This window comes from Erinaceus europaeus, chromosome 4 (genome assembly GCF_950295315.1).
Source record: "Erinaceus europaeus chromosome 4, mEriEur2.1, whole genome shotgun sequence".
NCBI lineage: Eukaryota > Metazoa > Chordata > Mammalia > Eulipotyphla > Erinaceidae > Erinaceus > Erinaceus europaeus.
The window spans coordinates 74,733,805-74,757,142 of NC_080165.1; the positions used below are offsets into that span (position 1 = coordinate 74,733,805).

The 23,338-nt window shown below is 37.2% G+C and overlaps 1 protein-coding gene across 3 annotated transcripts in view; it reads right to left on the bottom strand.

Moving 5' to 3' along the window:
* Nucleotides 1–23,338, bottom strand: part of SMAP1 (small ArfGAP 1) — a 129,732-nt gene that overhangs the window by 43,647 nt on the left and 62,747 nt on the right. For 2 of the 3 annotated variants that reach the window (XM_060189991.1, XM_007529038.3), the window contains exon 4: nucleotides 14,403–14,478. In XM_060189991.1, the coding sequence (XP_060045974.1) occupies nucleotides 14,403–14,478 (76 nt within the window). Of the gene's footprint in view, nucleotides 1–2,849; nucleotides 2,931–14,402; nucleotides 14,479–23,338 lie in introns of all 3 variants that reach the window. The other variant, XM_007529037.3, reaches the window with a different exon arrangement.

A 23,338-nucleotide genomic window follows, 5' to 3' on the forward strand; every position in this document is an offset into this window, starting at 1 on the left:
TGCAGAGACCACAGGGAAGGGGGGGAAATTCCAAATCATCCACCTTCTGCAACCCACAACGACCCTGGGTCCATGCTCCCAGAGGGATAGAGAATGGGAAAGCTATCAGGGGAGGGGATGGGATATGGAGATTGGGTGGTGGGAATTGTGTGGAGTTGTACCCCTCCTACCCTATGCTTTTGTTAATTTATCCTTTCTTAAATAAAAAATAAATTTAAAAAAATTCCAAATCTGAGATATGATCAGGACATAGATATTCAGGAAGCTTGAGAACATTCAAATTCCTGATTCCGAATCAACTTACATCAAGACAGCACTGTGAAACTATTAAAAAGTGAGTAACAGAGAAAACAATGTTACAAACCACTAGAGGAAATAAACGAAGTGAGGGGCCAGGCAGTGTGCACCTGGTTGAGCATCCAACAATTGCAAGGACCCAGGTTCAAGCCCCCTGTCTCTGCTTGCAGGGGAAAAGCTTCACAAGTGGTGAAGCTCTCCCTCTCTATCTCCTCTTGCCTCTTAATTTCTGATTTTCTACTCAATAAATAAGTAAAGTAAAGGAAGTGATTTATAAAGGAAGTACAATCAGACTCTCATCAGGCTATTTAGCAGGAACCCTGGAAGCCAGGAAATAGTGGGATGATATACTCAACAGGTTAAAGGTAATAACTTGCAGCCATGCATACTTTATCCTGCAAAACTATAATGGAGACAGGCAAAAGAAAAAAAGCTACTACAAAGCTCCTAAGAATAATAATGAATTCACTTTCTTTGCCTCATCTTGGATGAACCTGAAGGAATCATGTTAAGTGAGATGTGAAAAAAAGAGTGAATATAGGATTATCTCACTCATAGAAGTTGAGAAATAAGAGAAGAAGGGGGGAAAAGCACAACTTGGACTAGGTTTTCAAGTTTCACTCCAAAGTTAAATACTAGAGGGAGAGGGGATTTCTCAAATCCACTATAGGGGGGTGAGGGTGGGGACACAGATCTTTAGTGGTGGGAATGGTGTGGAACTATATTAACCTATAATCTTATAAAGTAATAGTAATTTCAATGTCAGGGAAAATAGACTGAATGTTTTAAATTCTGTAACTATCGAGATTTTAGTTCTGAGTATATATTTTTAGTCTAAGCATTTAATGTTTCAAATTTGTAAACTGGCTGAATCCTGACACTGGAAAAATTAAACAATTCTAAAAATAACTTTAAAAAATACAAAATCACTTACAACCTTAGACCAGATAGATTAAAATCATCTGGTCCTATCTGTATCTAAGATATAGTGATTAGTAGATAGCATTATATGACATAAATCATGGTGAGACCAAGTCTAATATGGTAAATACTAACCATGGAATTTTCTAAGAAAACCAAGCTCCCAAGTAACTTGGTTATAACAGAAATCTTTTTATTGCCTTTTGTAAATTCGAAGACTGCAAGGAACCTTCCCCATTCTCTTTAAAATCAGTTTTTCTCCCAGTCCTGAAACCTCTGGGGCTACGATTTTATTTCTTGATGCCCCTCCTCTCCTCTCCAACCCTTATCCCTATACTGCCTCTGCTGACCTCAACTAAATCAATGCAACTATTGCCACCATGCCATATTATGCTGCCACTGTCCTTTCATTTCAGATTGTATCCAGAGACACCAAGCCTGAGATGTCAACCTTCTAACTCTTAATAATCTGCCACAAAGCTGCAGATACTACTATGATTCCATCCTGAACTCCCTGGGCAGATATGACTTCACCAACATGTCCCAGAACCTCACCTTTCCATATCCCTAACCCACTAGAGAAAAGACAGAAACAGGCTAGGGGTATGAATCAAACTGCAATGTCCATGCCCAGTGGAGAAGCAATTACAGAAGCCAGAACTCCCATCTTCTGCACCCCATAAATAATTTTGGTCCATAATCCCATAGGGGGGAGAAATGTTAGGGGGAGATGACCAGATTGGGCTCTAAATTCCAATTCCATCAAGACCCACAGAGAAGAGAAAAAAGGAAGGACATTTAGAAGTAGTAATAGGTGTAGATGTGGCTTAGGAAGAGAAGGTAGGACCATAGGGGAAAAGGAGCAAATATATGTATTTGTAGGCTATAGTTATATATAATTATACACACACACACACACACACACACACACACACACAATAGTCAACTCATATCTGTGACCTTTGGAGAACCACTGCAGTTTCCAATGGAGGGAATGGGGACACAGAACCCTGGTGGTGGGAAAGGTGTGAATTATACCCCTTACCTTATAATTCTGTAAATCACTGTCAAATCATTAATAAAAAAATAAAAAGAAACTAGGGCAAAAAAATAGTAACACTTCCTAAATGTTAAGCAGCATCTATTACATCAAAAAAATTGAAACTGAGGGATCGGGTGGTAGCGCAGTGGGTCAAGCACAAGGACCCGCTTAAGGATCCCGGTTTGAACCCCCAGCTCTCCACCTGCAGAGGAGGCGCTTCACAGGCAGTGAAGCAAGTCTGCAGATGTCTATCTTTCTCTCCCCTTCTGTCTTCCCCTCCTCTCTCCATTTCTCTCTGTCCTATCCAAAAACAACAATATCAATAACAACAACTTCAACAATAAAATAAGAGCAACAAAAGGGAATAAGTATTTTTTAAAGGGAGGAAAAAAATTGAAACTGAATTAGATTAAATCTCTTTAATCCAATATGTAGGGTAGGAAATATTCTAAAAATTAATAAACTTACCATGTTTAATATGGAAGACCATCATTACATGATTGTTACACACTCAAATTATGGCACACTGTAAAAGGCAATTCATTTGCCACCGAGTACTACATAAAGCATCTTAAAAACACTACTATACCTCCAATTTATTTTTCTCAGCAGCAGCTTGTAGAGAAGGAGAGGATACCAAAGGCTGAAGAGGAGGATCAGAGGAGGATATCTGTAGATTACCAGAGAAAAGTTGGAGGAAAAAAGAAAGTAATCAGAACTGACAGCAAAGAAAAGAAACAAGCAAAACAAAAACATGCACTTTTGAGATACAGCAGCACTCAGGAATGTAATAGAAAATAATGCCTTGAAAAAGAATTACTTTGAAAAACTTCCATGGAAAATTTCTGAAAGCAAAGGGATTTATTATAGAATAGTTTATATTCTGAAACTTCACTATTATATATTCAGATAACAACACTGCCAAAGAATTTTGAGAAATAATTAAGTTTCTCTGATAGTTCACTTTTAGTCAATACTATAATACTGCAATACTGATGCTATGAAGCATAAAGGCACATTGTTTTCTAAGCAGCTGAAGAGTTAATATAAATGAGTTTTTGTATTATAATAACTGTTTTAGGTATGAAAACTAAAACAAAGCTAAAGTAGTAAAAGTTAATTAAAGTCTTAATCAACTATTTAAAAAAATAGTAAAAAGGCTGAGAGGGGGAAAAAAGCAGATTAATTCAATATGGAAGCAGATGGACTCGTCAAAAGAAATTTATACACTTCCTTCTTTATGATCAGTATGAACAAACATTACTTCCAGTGTTGTACTTGCTGAATTACCCAAAAGCTTTGAGACAGTTAAATATGCAGTAGAGGCAATTTATATATGAAAACAGATTTCATCTAAAAGCCTTTTCACATATCTTGCTACCCAATTTGTACATGTGTAGTTAATCATTGTAATGGAAGCATTATCTTCAGGCTCTCTTTACTGCCAAAATACAACTGTAATATGTTTACAAAATGAACAATAGATCTTTGGAGCCATAAAAGTGACATCTCTATATTGCCCTGTCATATCAGTAGTGCCAATGAGGAATTTTTAAAAATAAAAGGTGCTCTTATAGAAATTTTATTATGTGATGTTAAAATAACATTGCGAGATGACAAGTCTTTATTCAGTCTGCTTAAACAAGTTAGTTATGGTCGTAGTTCCTGAGTCACAATACAAGACTATTAACTTCAGGGTTTTTTCACCCATGCAGTTTGTAGGCTACTATAATTGTCCAATTTAGTCATTTATTGACTACAAATGGGGATTACACATAAAAAATAAAAAAGGTATGATGATTCATATCTTTTGTTTTTAAAATGCCAATCTATTTCTCAAAGTCTACGTTCAATGTCAGTTTGTCCCATAGGACTTTTACTTGCTTTTACCTTAATTGTGACTCTTTGTAGAAAACAGAAGGTTTAAGAAGCATATAAAATGGCATATTGCACCAAAGTAAAAGACTCTGGGATGGGTGGGTGGGTCCATACAGGTCCATGAAGGATGATAAATGACATAGTGGGGGTTGTATTGTTAAATGGGAAACTGGGGAATGTTATGCATGTACAAACTATTGTATTTACTGTTGAATGTAAAACACTAATTCCCCAATAAAGAAATAAATTTAAAAAATAAAAAAATAAAAAAAAGAAAAGGAAAGAAAAAGGGGTCAAGCAGTGACACACCTGGTTAAGCACTTACATTACAGTGTATAAGGACCTGGATTCAAGCCCCAGGTCCCCACCTGTAGGAGGAAATCTTGAGTGATGAAGCAAGGCTGTTGGTGTCTCTCTGTCTCTTTCCCTTTCTCTAGTAGTTTCATGATTAGCCAACAACTTGTTTGGCTTTATATGTTAACTCTTAAAAAAAAAAAAAAGAAGCATATAAAAAAATCCTTAAGATGACAGCAGTATCATGAAGATTTCTTTGTCCAAACTCATAAAAGGTATAAAGAAAAATATTAAAGAGAAATAGAAGCTTTCACTATGCTGAGATATTAATTCAAGATAAATCACTAAAAAAGGGGGGGGTCAGTTGTCCTTTTGATAGACAGGAAACAGATCTAGCCATTTTTCAAATGCAGAAGGTGGCATATGAAATTACCCAATAAATAATAATCTAATGTTCAAAAAATGTTCTAGTAATATTTAATATTATGTTCCATGTAGAGAGAGAAAAGTGGCAAACCAACAGCTAAACAGAAAAAGAAACATATTCTATAAACAAAACTATGTGTCAATAAAAAGTAATAGTCTCATAGAATGTACAGAAAACAGTGATGATTGAAAGATGTCCAATACAAAAAGTACATAGTATATGTTGCCATCTACATGAAAATCTATCCAGTACTATTGATTCTATCTAGCTTTCACTGCCATGGCTAAACTGTTCGCTAGTACATACTAATTTCTCTTGGCTCCAGTTCACTAGCCTCTTTCTTCTGCTTCTAGGAGACTTTGCCTATTCTTTCCTCTCAGCTCAAAATACCCATAATTCTATTATTTCATACCCATTCTTTAGTATGTATTTGATACTGCCTGTTCTAGGATTATTTCTTCATCCCTTCAATCTAAGAACCCACCTCGTTTAATTTTTCAAAGAACCAACATTTGGCTTCATTGATCTTTTGTATGGTTCTCTTATTTTCAATGTTGTTTGTCTACTCTAATTTTAGTGATTTCCGTCCTTCTGGTTGCTCTGCAGTGAGTCAGTATAAAGTTTATAATGATATAGTGTCTACTTAGACTTAGATACCCTCATCACCTATTTCCTATTACAATTCTCTCACTCACTCCAAAGCTAACCATATCAAAGCAAGGACTGCAAATGCTGAATAAGGGCAAGAGACTGGCACACTTTAACGATGACTCTTCAGTTACTATAAGGCCAACCTATCAGCTGGGGCCTTATTCGGGAAGTCCTGAGATTCCCAAACAGACAAGATGGGCCTAGACCTCAAATAAATCCCTCTTTCCATTGTTACCAGTCATTTCTATCAGGAACAACAAAATAGATCCCTTTGTGGGCCCCCATAGGACCTTGCTCTCAACTTGGATCAACAATGGTAGACACTGTCTCCGAAGGGAGGATGGACAACATACTCTATGCTACACCTGAGGAAGATGGGTTCATACTGGGGCAGCTTGGAATGTTCCTACTCATGACCACAGAAGTGAGCTCAGATCTACAGGGATGCAGAAGTCACATAGGCTCCTAAACTGATTACGGACCCCAGATCACATCAAATCGATGGGGTTTACAGTCAACAATGTTTAAACCCCTTTCCTATATTAGGGAGCTACTCTCTTCCCAGATCCAGCTTTCTGGTCCTTTTGGTCCTTTTTCCAGCCATGACATCAGGTCCCCAAACAATAACTTGGGGTCCACCAGCATATCAGATTTCATGCTGGGGGGGGGGGTGACTAGTATAGTCACAGGCCCTCTGGAATAAGTAAAATATGCCTACTTGCTATTTACAAAATGGAGGAACACCCCCCCCCCAACTCTTCATCTGCACTATTCCAGCCTTTAGGTCTATGATTGTTCAACAATTTGTTTGGCTTTGTATGTTAACTCTCTTTTTAGCCACCAGGTTCCAAATGCTAGCATGATGCCGACCAGACATGCCTAGACAGACAACCCCACCAATGTGTCCTGGAGCTTTGCTTCCCCAGAGCCCTTTCTCACTAGGGAAAGAGAGAGACAGGCTGGGAGTATGGATCAACCTGTCAACATCCATGTTCAGCAAGGAAGCAATTACAGAAGCCAGATCTTCCACCTTCTACATCCCACAGTGACCTTAGGTCCATTCTTCCAGAGGGATAAAAAATAGGAAAGCTATCAGGAGAGGGGATGGGATACAGAGTTCTGGTTGGTGGGAATTGTGTGAAGTTGTACCCCTCTTATCCTATGGTTTAGTCAATGTTTCATTTTTATAAATAAAAATTTTTTAAAAAAAGAACCTTACTTGTGTATTTCTCTATAGTAGAAGTTAACTGTGTGTAGATATCAGACTGCATACAATTTCATTGTTCAAATGAAGTTCTCTGAGACATCATTATACTATTAACCGTATGTAGCATGTAGATTTAAGATGTTTCATATTTTTTAATATTATAGGAAAAGAGGGTAAGAGTATTACAGAGAAACAAAAGGAGTATGATGCCACAAAATTTGGTGCTCCAAAATACTAGTAAGTACCTTGGGGCCAGGCGGTGGCACACCTGGTTACGTGCACACATTACAGTGTGGAAGGACCCAGTTCAAGTCCCTGGTCCCCACCTGCAAGGGGAAGTTTCACAAGTGGTGAAGCAGGTCTGTAAGTACCTCTCTGTCTTCTCCCTCTTTATCTTCCCCTCCCCTCCCATTTCTCTCTGTCTTTATCCAATAATAAATAAGTAAAAATATTTTTTAAAAATACCTCATGAATGAGATGCTAACTTTAAACCCACTTTAGGAAGTCTTGGTTATGTTTTCTAAGTTTTATAATAGCAATTTTCACATAGTTGTCCCATGAGCTTTCAATAAACTGTGATGTTCAAATTTTTCAGGAATGCAGAAATAATCTTAAAAATATGCTTTTCAATAGAAGTTATATTATAATAGTAGATACTTAAGCGAAAAATACATTTACTGAATTAATCACATTATCTGGGGCTCAGTGAAAACATATTTGGTTAAGTATATGTGTTATCATGCACAAGGACCCACATTCAAGTCCCAGATCTCCACCTACAAAAGGAAAACTTCATGAGTAGTGAAGCAGTGCTGCAGATGTCTCTCTGCTTCTCTCTCTATCCCCCTTCTTTCTCAATTTCACTCTGTCATATCAAATAACATACCAAATAAAGAACTGAAAGCTTTTTACCCTAAAACCAGGAAACAGACAAGGATGTGCAATCCCATCATACTATTCAACATAGTCCTTCAGGCACTGCCAGAGCAACCAGGCGATAAAGATATTAAAGAAATCCAAATGGTGGTGCACCTAGTTGAGCGCACATGTTACAGTGTGCAAGGACCCAGGTTCAAGTCCCTGGTCCCCACCTGCACTTTTTTGAGAGTGGTGAAGAAGGGCTGCAGGTGTCTCTCTGTCTCTCTTCCTCTCCCCTCTCAATTTCTGGCTGTCTCTATCCAATAAATAAATAAAGGTAATAAAAATAAAAAACTATTAGACTTTAAAAGAAGAGAGAGAAAAGAAATCCAAATTCGAAAGGAAGATGTCATGCAATCACTAATTGCAAATGGCATGATAATGTATCTAGAGAATCCTATAGACCATCAAAAAACTACTAGAAATCAGCAAATAAACTGAGTAAAGTAGGACACATAACAAATATACATATAGCTATGGCACATTTATACACAAGTGAGTCAAAAGAAAAGAAATTGAAGGAAACAATCCCATTTACAATTGAATCCAAACAGGTAAAATATCATGGAGTGAATCCAACAAAAGGGATAAATGACCTTTCCAATGAAAATTACAGGACACTAGAAAAGAAAATTTATCATTCTCCCAACTTTAATTTACACTACAATGCTCAAGTAAATAAAAGTGTGGCAAAGGTACAAAAACAGGCACTCGGACCAATCGAGCAGAACAAAGAAATAAACTCATACAATAAATACTTGATCAAGAGGCCAAAACTGTTCGGTGTATGAAAAATAAATACCAGCTGATCTCAACTCACGCAGGATGACAGGAAAACAAAACATCAGAAGAACAAAGTCACCAGAAAACAGACCCTTATACTGGCAACAAAAGAGACCAGAAAACAGACCCTTATACTGGCAACAAAAGAGAGGTCAACATATAAGAGGTCAAGGGATTATTTAGTTAAATACAACTAGTATTCAGATGGTTTCACCTTAGCCCCTCAAGTGCCATAGTGCCCTTAAGTACTTTAGGTATAAAATATTTATGTGTCTTGTATTGTTTTGAATCTAGTCTTGTCTCCACATGAAATTAATTCTGAAAGCAAAAGGCCATGTTCTCTGTTTCAAAGTCTAGGAGACTGACGTTAAGTCAAACATCATCACCACCATCATCTTGCAGGAAGCAAGGACACCTCAGCCTCAGTCCACCATTCCCAGTTCTTGTTTGTTTCTACTTTTGTTTTTTTCATTTCAGATCAAGGTCAGGGAGAGAGCTCACCAATAGAGTGCACATTTTACCATATGTGAAGACCTGGGTTCAGTTCCAAGTCACTACAGAAGCAACTGAATGGGGAAACTTCATGAGCAATACAACAATATTGTGATTGATCGATCGATCGCTCTGTCTCTCTCTCTCTCACATACACACACACACATGTCTAAAAATATGAATAAAGAGCTCACTGGGAGCAATAGAATCATTGTAGATGTAGAACCTGAGCAATAACTTTGGTGACAATTTTTTTCAGATAAAGAAAGGAAGGGAGAAACAGAGAAACCACAGAACTCCTCCACCATTCCTAGAGCTCTCCCCAGTGCCAGTGTCTATGGGGTGTCAGGACTCAAAGTTGTGGTCTGGGTCTGGTAAGGCACCCACCCTGTTGGATCTGCCACCTCCCAGTCCTCAAACTTTATTAGTTAAGTGACTATTCAATCTACTACTAAAGATTAAAAAAAAAACCTGGAAATAAATATATACTGTAATTCTTAGTAATATAAAGTTTCTTGCATATTGAGTGTCATGAGAAGTACTTTAAAAGTGATAGACAACAAATTATTTCTAAATCATTATTTTGCTTATATACTTACCCTCAGGTTAAATGTGATCTTTGTAAACTCTTCTGAATTTTTATTTCATTAACAATATAAATTCAAAATTATATTCTCTTATCTTGCAAAAGTTATTATTTTTTATAAATATGTATTTTTATTATTTATTCCCTTTTGTTGCCCTTGCTTTATTGTTGTAGTTATGACTGATGTCGTTGCTGTTGAATAGGACAGAGAGAAATGGAGAGAGATGGGAAGACAGAGAGGGGGAGAGAAAGATAGACACCCGCAGACCTGCTTCACTGCTTGTGAAGCGACTCCCCTGCAGGTGGGAAGCCGAGGGCTCGAACCCAGATCCTTATGCCACTCCTTGCGCTTTGCACCACCTATGCTTAACCCACTGCGCTACCCCCAACTCCCCAAAGGTATTTTTAAAAGCTAAAATATGAAAGATTACAGACTGAGTAAATCTCACTAATAGTCATCAAATGCTAACACTATGTCGAGTTTACCTGAACCATTATAAATCAATAAATACATGAGTGAGCTAAATGAGGAGACAAATTAGAACTATTGGCCATTTTCAGTCATTCATCCCAAGAAACTGGAATACACATTTTACTCAAGTCCACATGGATCATTCTCAAGAACAGACCATATGTTAGGCCACAAAGATAGCACCAGCAAATTCAAGAGTGCTGAAATCATCCCAAGCATCTTCTCAGACCACAGTGGAATTCAACTAACAATAATCAACAAAAGATTAGTAACAATCCCAAAATGTGGAAGCTCAACAGTACACTCCTTAACAACTACTGGGACAAAGAGGAAATAACGGGAAAAAAATCAAAATGTTTCGAGAGTTCAATGAAAATAAAGACACAAGCTATCAAAATATTTGGGACACAGCTAAGGCAGTACTGAGAGGGAAGTTCATAGACATACAAACACACATTAGGAAACAAGAACTCTCCCTATTTGCAGATGACATGATAGTATACATAGAAAAATCTAGGGAATCCAGCAAGAAGCTTTTGGAAATCATCAGGAAATACAGTAAGGTTACAAAATTAACAGTCAAAACTCAGTGGCATTCCTCTATGCAAACACTTAGAAGAAATTGAAATCCAGAAATCAATTCCTTTTACTATAGCAACAAAAACAATAAAGTATCTAGGAGTAAACCTAACCAAAGAAGTGAAAGACTTGTATACTGAAAATTATGAGTCACTACTCAAGGAAACTGAAAAAGACACGAAGAAGTGGAAAGATATTCCATGTTTATGGGTTGGAAGAATTAACATCATCAAAATGAATATACCACCCAGAGCCATGTACAAATTTAATGCTATCCCCCCATCAAGATCCCAGGCACATTTCTTAGGAGAATAGAACAAATGCTACAAATGTTTATCTGGAACCAGAAAACAATCTTGAGAAAAAAGAACAGAAATGGAGGCATGACACTCCCAGATTTCAAACTTTATTATAGGGCCATTGTCATCAAAACTGCTTGGTACTGGAACATGAATAGACACACTGACCAGTGGAACAGAAATGAGAGCCCAGAAGAAAGCTCCCACAGCTATAGGCATCTAATCTTTGACAAAGGTGCCCAGATTATTATATGGAGAAAGCAGAGTCTCTTCAATAAATGGTGTTGGAAACAATGGGTTGAAACATGCAGAAGAATGAAACTGAACCACTGTATTTCACCAAATACAAAAAGTAAATTACAAGTAGATCAAGGACTTGAATGTTAGACCAGAAACTATCAGATACTTAGAGAAAAATATTGCCAGAAATCTTTTCTGCATAAATTTTAAAGACATTTTCAATGAAAAGAATCCTATTATAAAAAAGACTAAGGCAAGCATAAACCTATAGGACTGCATCAAATTAAAAAGCTTCTGCACAGCAAAAGAAACTACTACCCAAACTAAGAGACCCCTCACAGAATGGGAGAAGTTCTTTAACAAACATGTCATACATCTTTATATATAAAGAGCTTGCCAAACTCAACAACAAGAAAACAAATAACCCCATCCAAAAATGGGGGGAGGACATGGACAGAATATTCACCACAGAAGAGATCCAAAAGGCTGAGAAACACATGAAAAAATGCTCCAAGTATTTGATTGTCAGAGAAATTCAAATAAAGACAACAATGAGATGCCACTTCACTCCTGTGGGAATGTTATACATCAGAAAAATTAGCAGCAGTAAAAACTGGAGAGGTTGTGCGGTCAAAGGAACCCTCCTGCACTGCTGGTGGGAATGCCGATTGATTCAACCTCTGTGGAGAACTGTCTGGAGAACTCTCAGAAAGCTAGTAGTAATGGACCTAACCTATAATCCCGCAATTCCTCTCCTGGAGATATATCCTAAGGAACCCAACACACCCATCCAAAAAGACCTGTATACACATGTTCTTGGCAGCACAATTTGTAATAGTCAAAACCTGGAAGCAACCCAGGTGTCCAACAACAGATGAGTGGCTGAGCAAGTTATGGTATATATATACAATGGAATACTACTCAGCTATAAACAATGGTGACTTCACCGTTTTCAGATGATCTTGGATGGACCGTGTAAAATTCATGGTAAGTGAAATAAGCCAGAAACAGAAGGATGAATATGGGATGATCTCACTCTCAGGCAGAAGTTGAAAAAAAAAAAAAGATCAGAAGAGAAAACACAAGTAGAACCTGAACTGGAATTAGTGTGTTCCACCAAAGTAAAAGACTCTGGGGTGTGTGAGTGGGGAGAATACAGATCCAAGAAGGATGACAGAGGACCTAGTGGGGGTTGTATTGTTGAAAACTGGGAAATGTCATGCATGTACAAACTATTGTACTTACTGTCGAATGTAAAACATTAACTCTCCAATAAAGAAATTAAAATAAAAATTCACATAAACCATGCTCAAGGATCCAGGTTCAAGACCCCTGTCCCCACTAATGGAGGGAAGAGCTTGATAATTGGCAAAGCATACCCATTTGTGGAGGGTAAGCTTCGTGAGTAATAAAACAGTGCTACAGCTGTCTTTCTCCCTCCCCCCTCTAAATCTGTCAAATAAAAATAAGTATGAAAAAAATATATAAAATAGAATCATGCATATATTTCACATAAAAGTATTTAATTCATATTTTAAAGTTATTCTATTTCCCTGTAATGCTAGAATGAAACTTAAATTAGAAGTATTCTCAATATTGATAGTCATTATCAGTCTTTCAGAAGACTTGAGTGTGAAATTGTACCCAAGACAAGTCTTGTAAAACATTTTAATAAAAAATAGAGTCAGAAATTATTTCATCTACATAAAAATATCCTAACTTTTACACACAAGGTAAAAACCCTGGTTATCTTTGTTCCACAACATATGCTAGTAACTCTTTAGCCACTTTTAACAAGATTTCTTCATGGTTAAATTAATTCATTAAAGCACCCTCATTGTTAGTATTTGATTAATTTTTCTATTATATCATGTATCTATATAAACTGAAAAGGAAAATCTAGTTTACATAAAAAATTAAATGAGATTATTGTCTCTAAATTATTTGATAGATGACTTAGCCAAAAAAATTAATCTTAGAATTTGCTTATTAATCTAGGAATCAAAGGCTGAAAAACATGATTAGAACAAGTTAGTCTTAAACAGTAGCTATTTGTGGTGAGAATTTTAAGCAGATAAAAGCAACAACAAACGGTGACATATTTGGCCCTTACAGTATACTGGATGCTGTTAGGTATCTATAGTGACCAACTGAGGGTAGGGTGGTGGTGCACTTGGTTGAGTGCATGTTATAATAATGACCAATTAAAATGTTGTTTTATGGGAGTCGGGCTGTAGCGCAGCGGGTTAAGTGCAGGTGGCGCTAAGCACAAGGACCCGCATAAGGATCCTGGTTCACGCCCTGGCTCCCCACCTGCAGGGGTGTCGCTTCACAAGCTGTGAAACAGGTCTTGCAGGTGTCTATCTTTCTCTCCCTCTCTCTGTCTTCCCCCTCCCCTCTCCATTTCTCTCTGTCCTATCCAACAACAATGACAACAATAATAACTACAACAATAAAACAAGGGCAACAAAAGGGAATAAATAAATATAAATATTAAAAATATATTTAAAAAAATAATAATAAAAAAATAAAATGTTGTTTTATTATACTTCTCCTGGACTATTCTCTAAAGTCTTTAAGGAGGAATTATATTAGCCCTTTTCTTCTTTTTCATTTACTTGCAGAATCTATTGAAACAATTCCTCCCTCCTAATCAACTAGAGGCTTTATCTTCTTGAACAGTTTACAAAATAAACTAATCAGTCAAGTGTCATTTAAGCAGTTATTTAACTCTTAGAAATTACCTTTCTCAGAGGGATAGAGAATAGGAAAGCTACCAGGGGAAGGGATGGGATACAGAGTTCCGGTGGGGGAACTGTGTGGAGTTGTACCCCTCTTGTCCTACGGTTTTGTCAATGTTTCCTTTTTATAAAGAAAAAAAGAAAAAAAAAAAAAGAAATTTCCTTTCTGGGGGCCAGGCAATGACGGCCTTGGTTAAACACTCACACTACAGTGCAAAAGGACCCGGGTTCAAGCCCCTGCTCCCCACCTGCGGAGGGAAACCTTCACAAGTGGTGAAGCAGAACTGCAGGTGTCTCTCTGTCTCTTACTCCCTCTCTATTATCTCCTCTTCTTTCTATTTCTGTCTCTATCCAGTAATAAAATTAAAATAAAATAAAAATTACCTTTCTAAATCAAAAGTCTGCTTTGTAAGACCTCATTATGGTAAAAAAAAAAAAAAAATCCCAATATGCAGGCTTTAAAAGTATGTAACTAGTGTGCTTTTAAACTAAACAAGTTAAGGTCTACTATATGTTGTAAATGTAAGATCTAGTCAACAAGCAACAATTACTGGGAGGGGAAGGTTTTTACTTACATTTGCAATAGCTACTGCATTTTTATCGTAGTATTTCTTCTTCTCATACTTATCTCTGATGAAAAATTCCACTGCTCTGAGAACAGATAACTTAAGGAAAAGCAAGAGTACAATTACATGTCTACAAGCCTTTAATTCATTCTCCTTCACAAAATGTGGACTCTTAGCTTCAATTGTCTTACTCTTCGGTGTGTGCTTTCCTTTTACACCATTTTTACAACTAAATTCTATTATATTTCTTCCTCTGCCAAAGAAAATCTTTTATCTTTCAGGAAGGTTACTCTATTCGACAAAGCCAGCCAACCCAATTCTAGAAAGAAAAATAAATATATTTCTTAATTTGATTAGTGAGCCATGTACCACACCTTCCATCAAACTCTAAATTCAATAAGGTAAAGTCTGTTTTAAACCTGAGAAATTACCATCCACATGGTACAGACACACAATGCAGCAGACACTGTATACCATGGATAGTCCACAGTTTGTTTCCTTTAGTCTTTCAAGAACCCACTTATATGTATTATATCCATATCATAGATTCAGCAACTTGGTAAGATTAAACAATTTTGACTCCAAGGTTGGGGTAGATACCATAATGGTTATGTAGATAGACTCTCATTCCTGAGGCTCTGAAGTCCCAAGTTCAATCCCCTACACCAACAGATACAAGAGCTGACCAGTGCTCTGGCTTTAAGAAAAAAAAAAATGTGACTCCAATACTTATATTCTTTCCACCATATATATCTTCTGGTTGTACCATACAGAATATCAAATATATTAGAAAATTGGCCAATATTTTACTTGCAAAGTTGAAAATGGAAGAAATTAAGAATCACTGCATATTACTCAGCAATAATGAAAGTTGATATTGTGTCCTTTGGGATAAAGTGGATGGAAATGAAGATTATGCTTAGTGAAGCAAGTAAGGAGGTAACAGACAACTACAGAATGGTTTCACTCATGTGGGATATAGAGAACTGAACATATGAATGTGGGGGGAAAAATTGTCACTCTATATCTAAAACTGTGGGAGAATTATAGTGGTTATTTGTGGGGAGGGTTTGGGAACACAGACCTTTGGTGACAGGAGTGGTGAGAAGGGGGGGGAGACTACACTGTAAACCATTATCCCCTCAATAAAAAGTAAGTAAGTGAGAGAGAGAAATAAAGATTCAAAAACCAAGGTTAGTACTAAATTTTTTAAGTTGGCAGACTAATCTCACCTGTTTGTTAAATGAACCATAGCATTTGAGAGTTCAGGTTATCTGAGAGAGAAGATTTCTCTTCCCAACCAATTACTGGCCTATCTTGCTTCAAGATTAGTTCTTCCTTCAGCTATTAACATTTTCAGTACTATCATTCTTTTAATACTAAAATAAAGTATAAGGATTACTCTCCAGGATAGTGCTTTAACATTTAACTTTTAATTGAAGTAGTATTGTATTATGTTGGGATATTGTACAGATGTGGTTGAGTTAGGAAGGACCCACAAATCACCGGATTTCCATGCGAGTATTATTATTTACATATCAATCTTCTGCCTTATTTAAAAAATGACTCCTCCTCCACCACATTACCCCCTCGGGGTATCGCCCATTCCCTCCCTCGTGAGCTAAAACCCTAGCAACCATTGCTATGGAAACTTTCTACCTTACCAGACTGCCTTGTTTTCTCCATCCCCTTTCCTAGCCAATCCTTGCCACTTCCGGAATTCTCTTATTAAAGTCACTCCTGTTTCCGCTCTCTCTCCTTTTTCTCTTCTGAGTCCTGACCTGGAGAAGGGCTAGCGTGCATAGTGGGAGGTGGCCATTTTGCTAGCTCCACGTGGCCTAAACCCACTGTGCTCGCACCCAACTCTGGGAAGCCCGCATCAATAAAGAATTGTATTACCATGCCACCACGAGTTCCTGGTCTCTTCTCTCTCCCACAACACAATCCAACAGTATTACATTACACTACATTAGATTATATTAGCTTCAGGCATGAAATCATTATAAATCAAGATCTGTATCTTTTATACTCAGCACATAAAGTCTTACTCCATAATGTACCTACCCCTGTACCAACCAACTTCCTATCTGAAAACCACTAACTTGGTTTTCTCATCTGATCATTTTTTGTTTTACTTGGTTTTGAGATAGTGCTTCTTATTTCACAAAAATACAGGAGTTCGGACATTGATTACAGTTACTTGTCACACTGATGCAGATCAAGAAGCAAAACCAGAATTTAAAAATTAGAAATGGAACTTTTTTTAAAAAAATATTTTTACCAGAGCAGTGCTCAGCTCTAATTTATAATGGTGGTGTGGGGGATTCTTTCCACCATATATATCTTGGATTTTAGAGCTTCAGGTATCAAAAGCTTTGCTATCTCCCCCACCTATAAAAGGAACATATTAATAACAAGTTATCCCCAGAATGTTCTCCATATTGACAAGTTATAAAGCATTTAGTACTGCACCCTTATTTCATTCCAAACTTAAAACTAATAAATGGTACTACAAAAGCCCAGAAAAATTAACATTTTTGTGTATTTTATGCTTTAACATGGTTTACTTTTTACTTTATATTTTAAGATTTTTTTTTCATTGAAGAAACCATTTAAAAGACAAATGTCTACCCAGAACAAAACTTTCCAATACCAAGCACACTCCACTTACAGAAGTAAACTTTTGAAAAGCTCCAAGGAGAACTGCTTATTAACTTGGGTACATAATAGATGTCATGAAAATGAAGTAATTAAAAATTTTAAATAAGACAAAATATCTTAATAATGAAAACCTGAATGTAAAGGTTTATCAATTTGTCATGCACTAGTACAGGCAACCTAAAAAATCACCACATCCCACTTTCATAGCCACATCTGCAAAAAATTTGTAAATTGTAGAGCTTTTTAAAAAATGACAAATTTTGTTTAAAATGCCTTTAAGACCCATATCGTGTGAGTTTTGCTAGATGGCTCCAAATTGCTTCTAGATTTGAGATGCTATATTTAAAACAGTAAAATGTGATCAAGTATTAGACTGTTCAAAGAGCACTGAGTTTAAAAATGTTCATGAAAAAAAGAAAAAGAGGCCTGTTTTTTTATTAGGCTCCCTAATGAGACCTCCAAATCAGTTTCACAATTAAATCAAAAGGTTAAAGTGAAATTGCTATAATAACTAAGGAAAAGAAAATTTAAGCTGCATTAGATATATCCCTAGGAGAAGGTCTCATGGGTCAAGGATGCCATCTTACATTCTTAGCAGCATTTTTTTTTCTTTATTGGGGAATTAATGTTTTACATTCAACAGTAAATATAATAGTTTGTATATGCATAACATTCCCCAGTTTCCCATTTAACAATACAACCCCCACTATGTCATTTATCATCCGTAATGGACCTGTATTCTCCCCACCCACCCACCCCAGTCTTTTACTTTGGTGTGATATGCCAATTCCATTTCAGGCTCTACTTGTGTTTTCGTTTCTCATCTTGTTTTTCAACTTCAGCCTGAGAGCAAGATCATCCCATATTCTTCCTTCTGTTTCTGACTTATATCACATAACATGAATTTTTCAAGGTCTATCCAAGATCGGCTGAAAACGGTGACGTCACCATTTTTAATAGCTGAGTAGTATTCCATTGTGTATATATACCACAACTTGCTCAACCACTCATCCGTTGTTGGACACCTTGGTTGCTTCCAGGCTTTGGCTATTACAAATTGTGCTGCCAAGAACATAAGTGTACACAGATCTTTTTGGATGGGTGTGTTGGGTTCCTTAGAATATATCCCCAGGAGAGGAACTGCAGGGTCATAGGTCCATTTCTAGCTTAGTGAGGGTTCTCCAGACTGTTCTCCACAGAGGTTGGACCAATTGACATTCCCACCAGCAGTGCAGGAGGGTTCCTTTGACCCCACACCCTCTCCAGCATTTGCTGCTGTTACCTTTTCTGATGTATGACATTCTCACAGGAGTGAAGTGATATCACATTGCTGTCTTTATTTGCATTTCTCTGACAATCAGAGACTTGGAGCATTTTTTCATGTGTTTCTCAGCCTTTTGGATCTCTTCTGTGGTGAATGTTCTGTCCATGTGTTCCCCTCCCCCCCCATTTTTAGATGGGGTTATTTGTTTTCTTGTTGAGTTTGGCAAGCTCCTTATATATGTTGGTAATTAAACTCTTGTCTGATGTATGGCATGTAAAGATCTCCCATTCTGTGAGGGGTGTCTCCTGGTTTGGATAGCGGTTTCTTTTGCTGTGCAGAAGCTTTTTAATTTGATGTAGTCCATATGTTTATACTTGCCTTAGTCTTTTTTTGTAATTGGATTCGTTTCATTGAAGATGTCTTTAAAATTTATGTGGAAAAGAGTTCTGCCAATATTTTCTTCTAAGTATCTGATAGTTTGTGGTCTAACATCCAAGTCCTTGATCCACTTGGAATTTACTTTTGTATTTGGTGAAATACAGTGGTTCAGTTTCATTCTTCTGCATGTTTCAACCCATTGTTTCCAACACCATTTATTGAAGAGACTCTGGTTTCCCCATTTAATAGTCTGAGCCCCTTTGTCAAAGATTAGATGTCCATAGGTGTGGGGGCTCACTTCTGGGCTCTCAATTCTATTCCACTGGTCAGTGTGTCTATTCATGTTCCAGGACCAAGCAGTTTTGACGACTGTGGCCCTATAATACAATTTGAGATATGGGAGTGTGATGCCTCCGTTTCTGTTCTTTTTTCTCAAGATTGGTTTGGCAATTCTAGATCTTATCTGGTTCCAGATAAACATTTGTAGCATTTGTTCTATTCTCCTAAGAAATGTGCCTGGGATCTTGATGGGGATAGCATTAAATTTGTATATGGTTCTGGGGAGTATATTCATTTTGATGATGTTAATTCTTCCAACCCATGAACATGGAATATCTTTCCACTTCTTTGTGTCTTTTTCAATTTCTTTGAGTAGTGACTCATAATTTTCAGTATTCAAGTCTTTCACTTCTTTGATTAGGTTTACTCCTAGATATTTTATTGTTTTTGTTGCTATAGTAAAAGGAATTGATTTCTGGACTTCAATTTCTTCTAGCTTAGTGTTTGCATAGAGGAAAGCCACTGAGTTTTGACTGTTAATTTTGTAGCCTGACACCTTACTGTATTTCCTGATGATTTCCAAAAGCTTCTTGCTGGATTCCTTAGGTTTTTCTATGTATACTATCATGTCATCTGCTAATAGGGAGAGTTTGACTTCTTCTCTTCCAATCTGTATCCCTTTAATTCCTTTCTCCTGCCTGATTGCTATGGCAAGAACTTCCAACACTATGTTGAATAGTAATGGTGATAGTGGGCATCCCTGTCTAGTACCTGATCTGAGGGGAAATGTTTCCAGTTTTTCACCATTAAGTATGATGTTGGCTGTAGGTTTGCTATATATAGACTCCACTATCTTCAGGAATTTTCCATCTATTCCCATTTTTTGTAGTGTTTTGATCATAAAGGGATGTTGTATTTTGTCAAAGGCTTTCTCTGCATCTACTGATAAGACCAGGTGACTTTTGGTCTTGCTTTTATTGATGTGGTAGATCACATTGATTGATTTACGTATATTAAACCAACCTTGCATGCCTGGGATAAACCCCACTTGGTCATGATGAACAATCTTTTTAATATACTGCTTATCCGGTTGGCTAGAAGTCTGTTGAGTATTTTAGCATCTATGTTCATCAGAGATATTGGCCTGTAGTTTTCTTTTTTGGTTGTGTCCCTGTCTGCTTTTGGTATCAGAGTGATGTTAGCTTCATAAAAGCTGACAGGGAGTATTCCAGTGTCTTCAATCTTCTGGAAGACTTGTAAAAGTAGAGGTATTAGTTCTTCTTTGAAGGTTTTGTAGAATTCATTTGTAAAACCATCTGGTCCAGGACTTTTATTTTTGGGGAGATTTTTGATAACTGTTTCAATTTCACTAGCTGTGATGGGCCTGTTCCTGTTATCCACTTCCTCTTTACTTAGTTTTGGAAATTGGTAGGTATCTAGGAAATCGTCCATTTCTTCCAGGTTCTCTAGCTTGGTGGCATATAGTTGTTCATAGAAGCCTCACATGATATGTTGAATTTCTGCAGTGTCTGTTGTGGTATCTCCTCTTTCATTTATGATCTGATTTATTTGGGTCTTCTCCCTTTCTTGTTTTGTGAGTCTGGCTAAAGGTTTGTCGATTTTGTTTACTCTTTTGAAGAACCAACATTTACTTTCATTGATCTTTTGTATGGTTTTCTTATTCTCAATGTTATTTATTTCTGCCCTAACTTTAGTGATTTCTGTCCTTCTGGTTGCTTTAGGGTTCCTTTGTTGTTCTTCTTCTAGGTCTTTTAGATGTGCATTCAGGCTGTTTATTTCTGCTTTTTCTTGTTTCCTAATATGTGCTTGTAGCTATGAACTTCCCTCGAAGTACTGCCTTAGCTGTGTCCCAAATATTTTGATAGCTTGTGTCTTCATTTTCATTGAAGTCTTGAAACATTTTGATTTCTTCCTTGATTTCCTCTTTGACCCAGAGGTTGTTAAGAAGTGTACTGTTGAGCTTCCACATTTTGGGACTGTTACTAATCTTTTGTTGATTGTTAAGTGTTAGTTTAATTCCACTGTGGTCTGAGAAGATGCTTGGGATGATTTCAGTGCTCTTGAATTGGCTGATGCTGTCTTTGTGGCCTAATATATGGTCTATCCTTGAGAATGACCCATGTGGACATGAGTAAAATGTGTATTCCAGTTTCTTGGGATGAATCACTCTGAAAATGTCCAATAGTTCCAGCTTATCTATCTCTTCATTTAGCTCCCTTATGTCTTTATTGATTTCTGCCTGGATGATCTGTCAAGTTGAGAGAGTGGGGTGTTAAAGTCCCCTACTATGACTGTGTTGCTGTTAATATATAGCTGTAGCTCTTTCAGTAGACGTTTGATGTATTTAGATGGCTTCTCATTGGGTGCATAGATGTTAATAAATGTTAAGTCCTCTTGATTGACTGATCCTCTGAGCATCAAGTAGTGTCCATTCCCATCTTTTTTAATCTTATCTATTTTAAAGTCTATTGTGTGGGCCATTGGCTTGTATGATAGTTTTCCATCCTTTCACTTTAAGTCTGTGTTTAGTCTTGTTGAGTTAGGTGGGTTTCCTGTAGACAGCATATTGTTGGGTTGTGTTTTCTGATCCAGCTTCCTACTCTGTGTCTTTTAATAGGTGAGTTCAGGCCATCGACATCTATTGGTATCAAAGATTGAAGATATTTTAACGCCACTCTTGTAGAGTTTTAGAGTGTTTTGATATATGTCCTATTTGTGGTGGTCTAATTGTTTATAGGAGACCTTTCAGAACTTCTTTCAGGGCAGGCTTGGTGATAGTTGATTCCTTCAACTGTTACTTGTCTGAGAAGGTTTTGATGCCTCCATCTAGTCTGAATGACAGTCTAGCAGGATATAGTATAGTATTCTTGGTTGAAAGCCTTTCTCATTGAGCACTCGATAGATATCTTGACATTCTCTTCTGGCCTGAAGTGTTTGTATGGCGAAGTCTGCTGCTAATCTTACGGGTTTTCGTCTGTAGGTGACTCTTTGTTTTTCTCTTGCAGCCTTCAGGATTCTTTCTTTATCCTTATTCCTTTCCATTATAAGTATGATATGTCTTGGTGTCTTTAGTTCTGGGTTAATTCTGTTTGGGACCCTCTGGGCTTCTTCAATCTTTATGTCTTTGATTTTGTCTAGACTAGAGAAATTTTCAGCTATTATGGCCTGGAAAATGCCATAATTTCTTCTTCTCCTTCTCTTTCTTCCTCTGGTAAGCCAATAATGCGTATATTGTTTCTTTTGAAGTCATCCCATAGGACTCTGTTGTTGTTTTCAGCATCTCTTAATCTCTTTTTGAGATCTCTTTTTTAGTTGTCTCTAATTCATCCTCAATCTTGCTAATTCTATCTTCAGCCTCATTGATTCTATTCTCTCTGCCCTCTACGGTTTTCTGGAGTTCATCTATTTTGTTGCCCTGTTCTGATACTGTTTTAGCTTATTCAGCTAGTTGCGTTCTTAGGTCAGCGATTTCAGCTTTCAGCTTTCTAATAACCATGAGATAATTAGTATTTTCTTCCATAGTCTCATTTGTTGTTCCTGTATTTCTGATTACAATTTTTTCAAATTCTTTACTCACTCCTGTTATTATTTCCTTAGCTAATGTTTAGATGTTGAACTCCTTATTATGTGCTTCACCCTCTGGAGGACTTTTAGCTGGACTCTTGTCCTAGTTCAATTCTCCAATATTTCTTCTTGTTTTAACCATTTTATATATTATGTTATGAGTTCCCTTTATCAGTACTTTTCAAATTACTGATCACTATTGCCTGGACTGACTTGTGTCTAAGTAAGTTAATTAAAGGGTTCACAGTGGCGGAAGTTAACAGTTGTTTCAATAGTATTTTAATCCCTGAGTTGGAGCTCAGTGGTTTAAAAGCCTTTTTTTTTTTTCTTCCCTGTAGGCTATGGGAGCCTGAGGGCTTTTAAACTATCAATAGGCTTCAGCTTAATGACTGACTCCTGACCAGGAGATAAAGCAGGGTGTGGCAGAGATAAACCAGTGGTTATGCAAAGAGACTTTCACAGCCCCTCAGCTATGCCACCGAGGTATAGGTCTTCTCCTGAGTTTCCTGGTTAGATCTCTGTCCCCTTGTGTCCCTCCCTGTCGCTGCTCCAGATTCTGAGGGTAGTAGCAATGGAGACTCAGAGTTGCACTTGGTGGGTCTCTGGGGAGTCCTCTCCTCCCTTCAGCTGTCCCCTTGTTGGTGGAGCAGACTGGAGGTGGTGTCTCAACTGAAAACTGCTGGACTGTTAGCAGTCACTTAATCTCTCCTTATGCTCCTCTCTCCTCTCTGTCACCAGCCACACGTGTTTGTACTCATAGGTGATTTAGTGGGTTCCT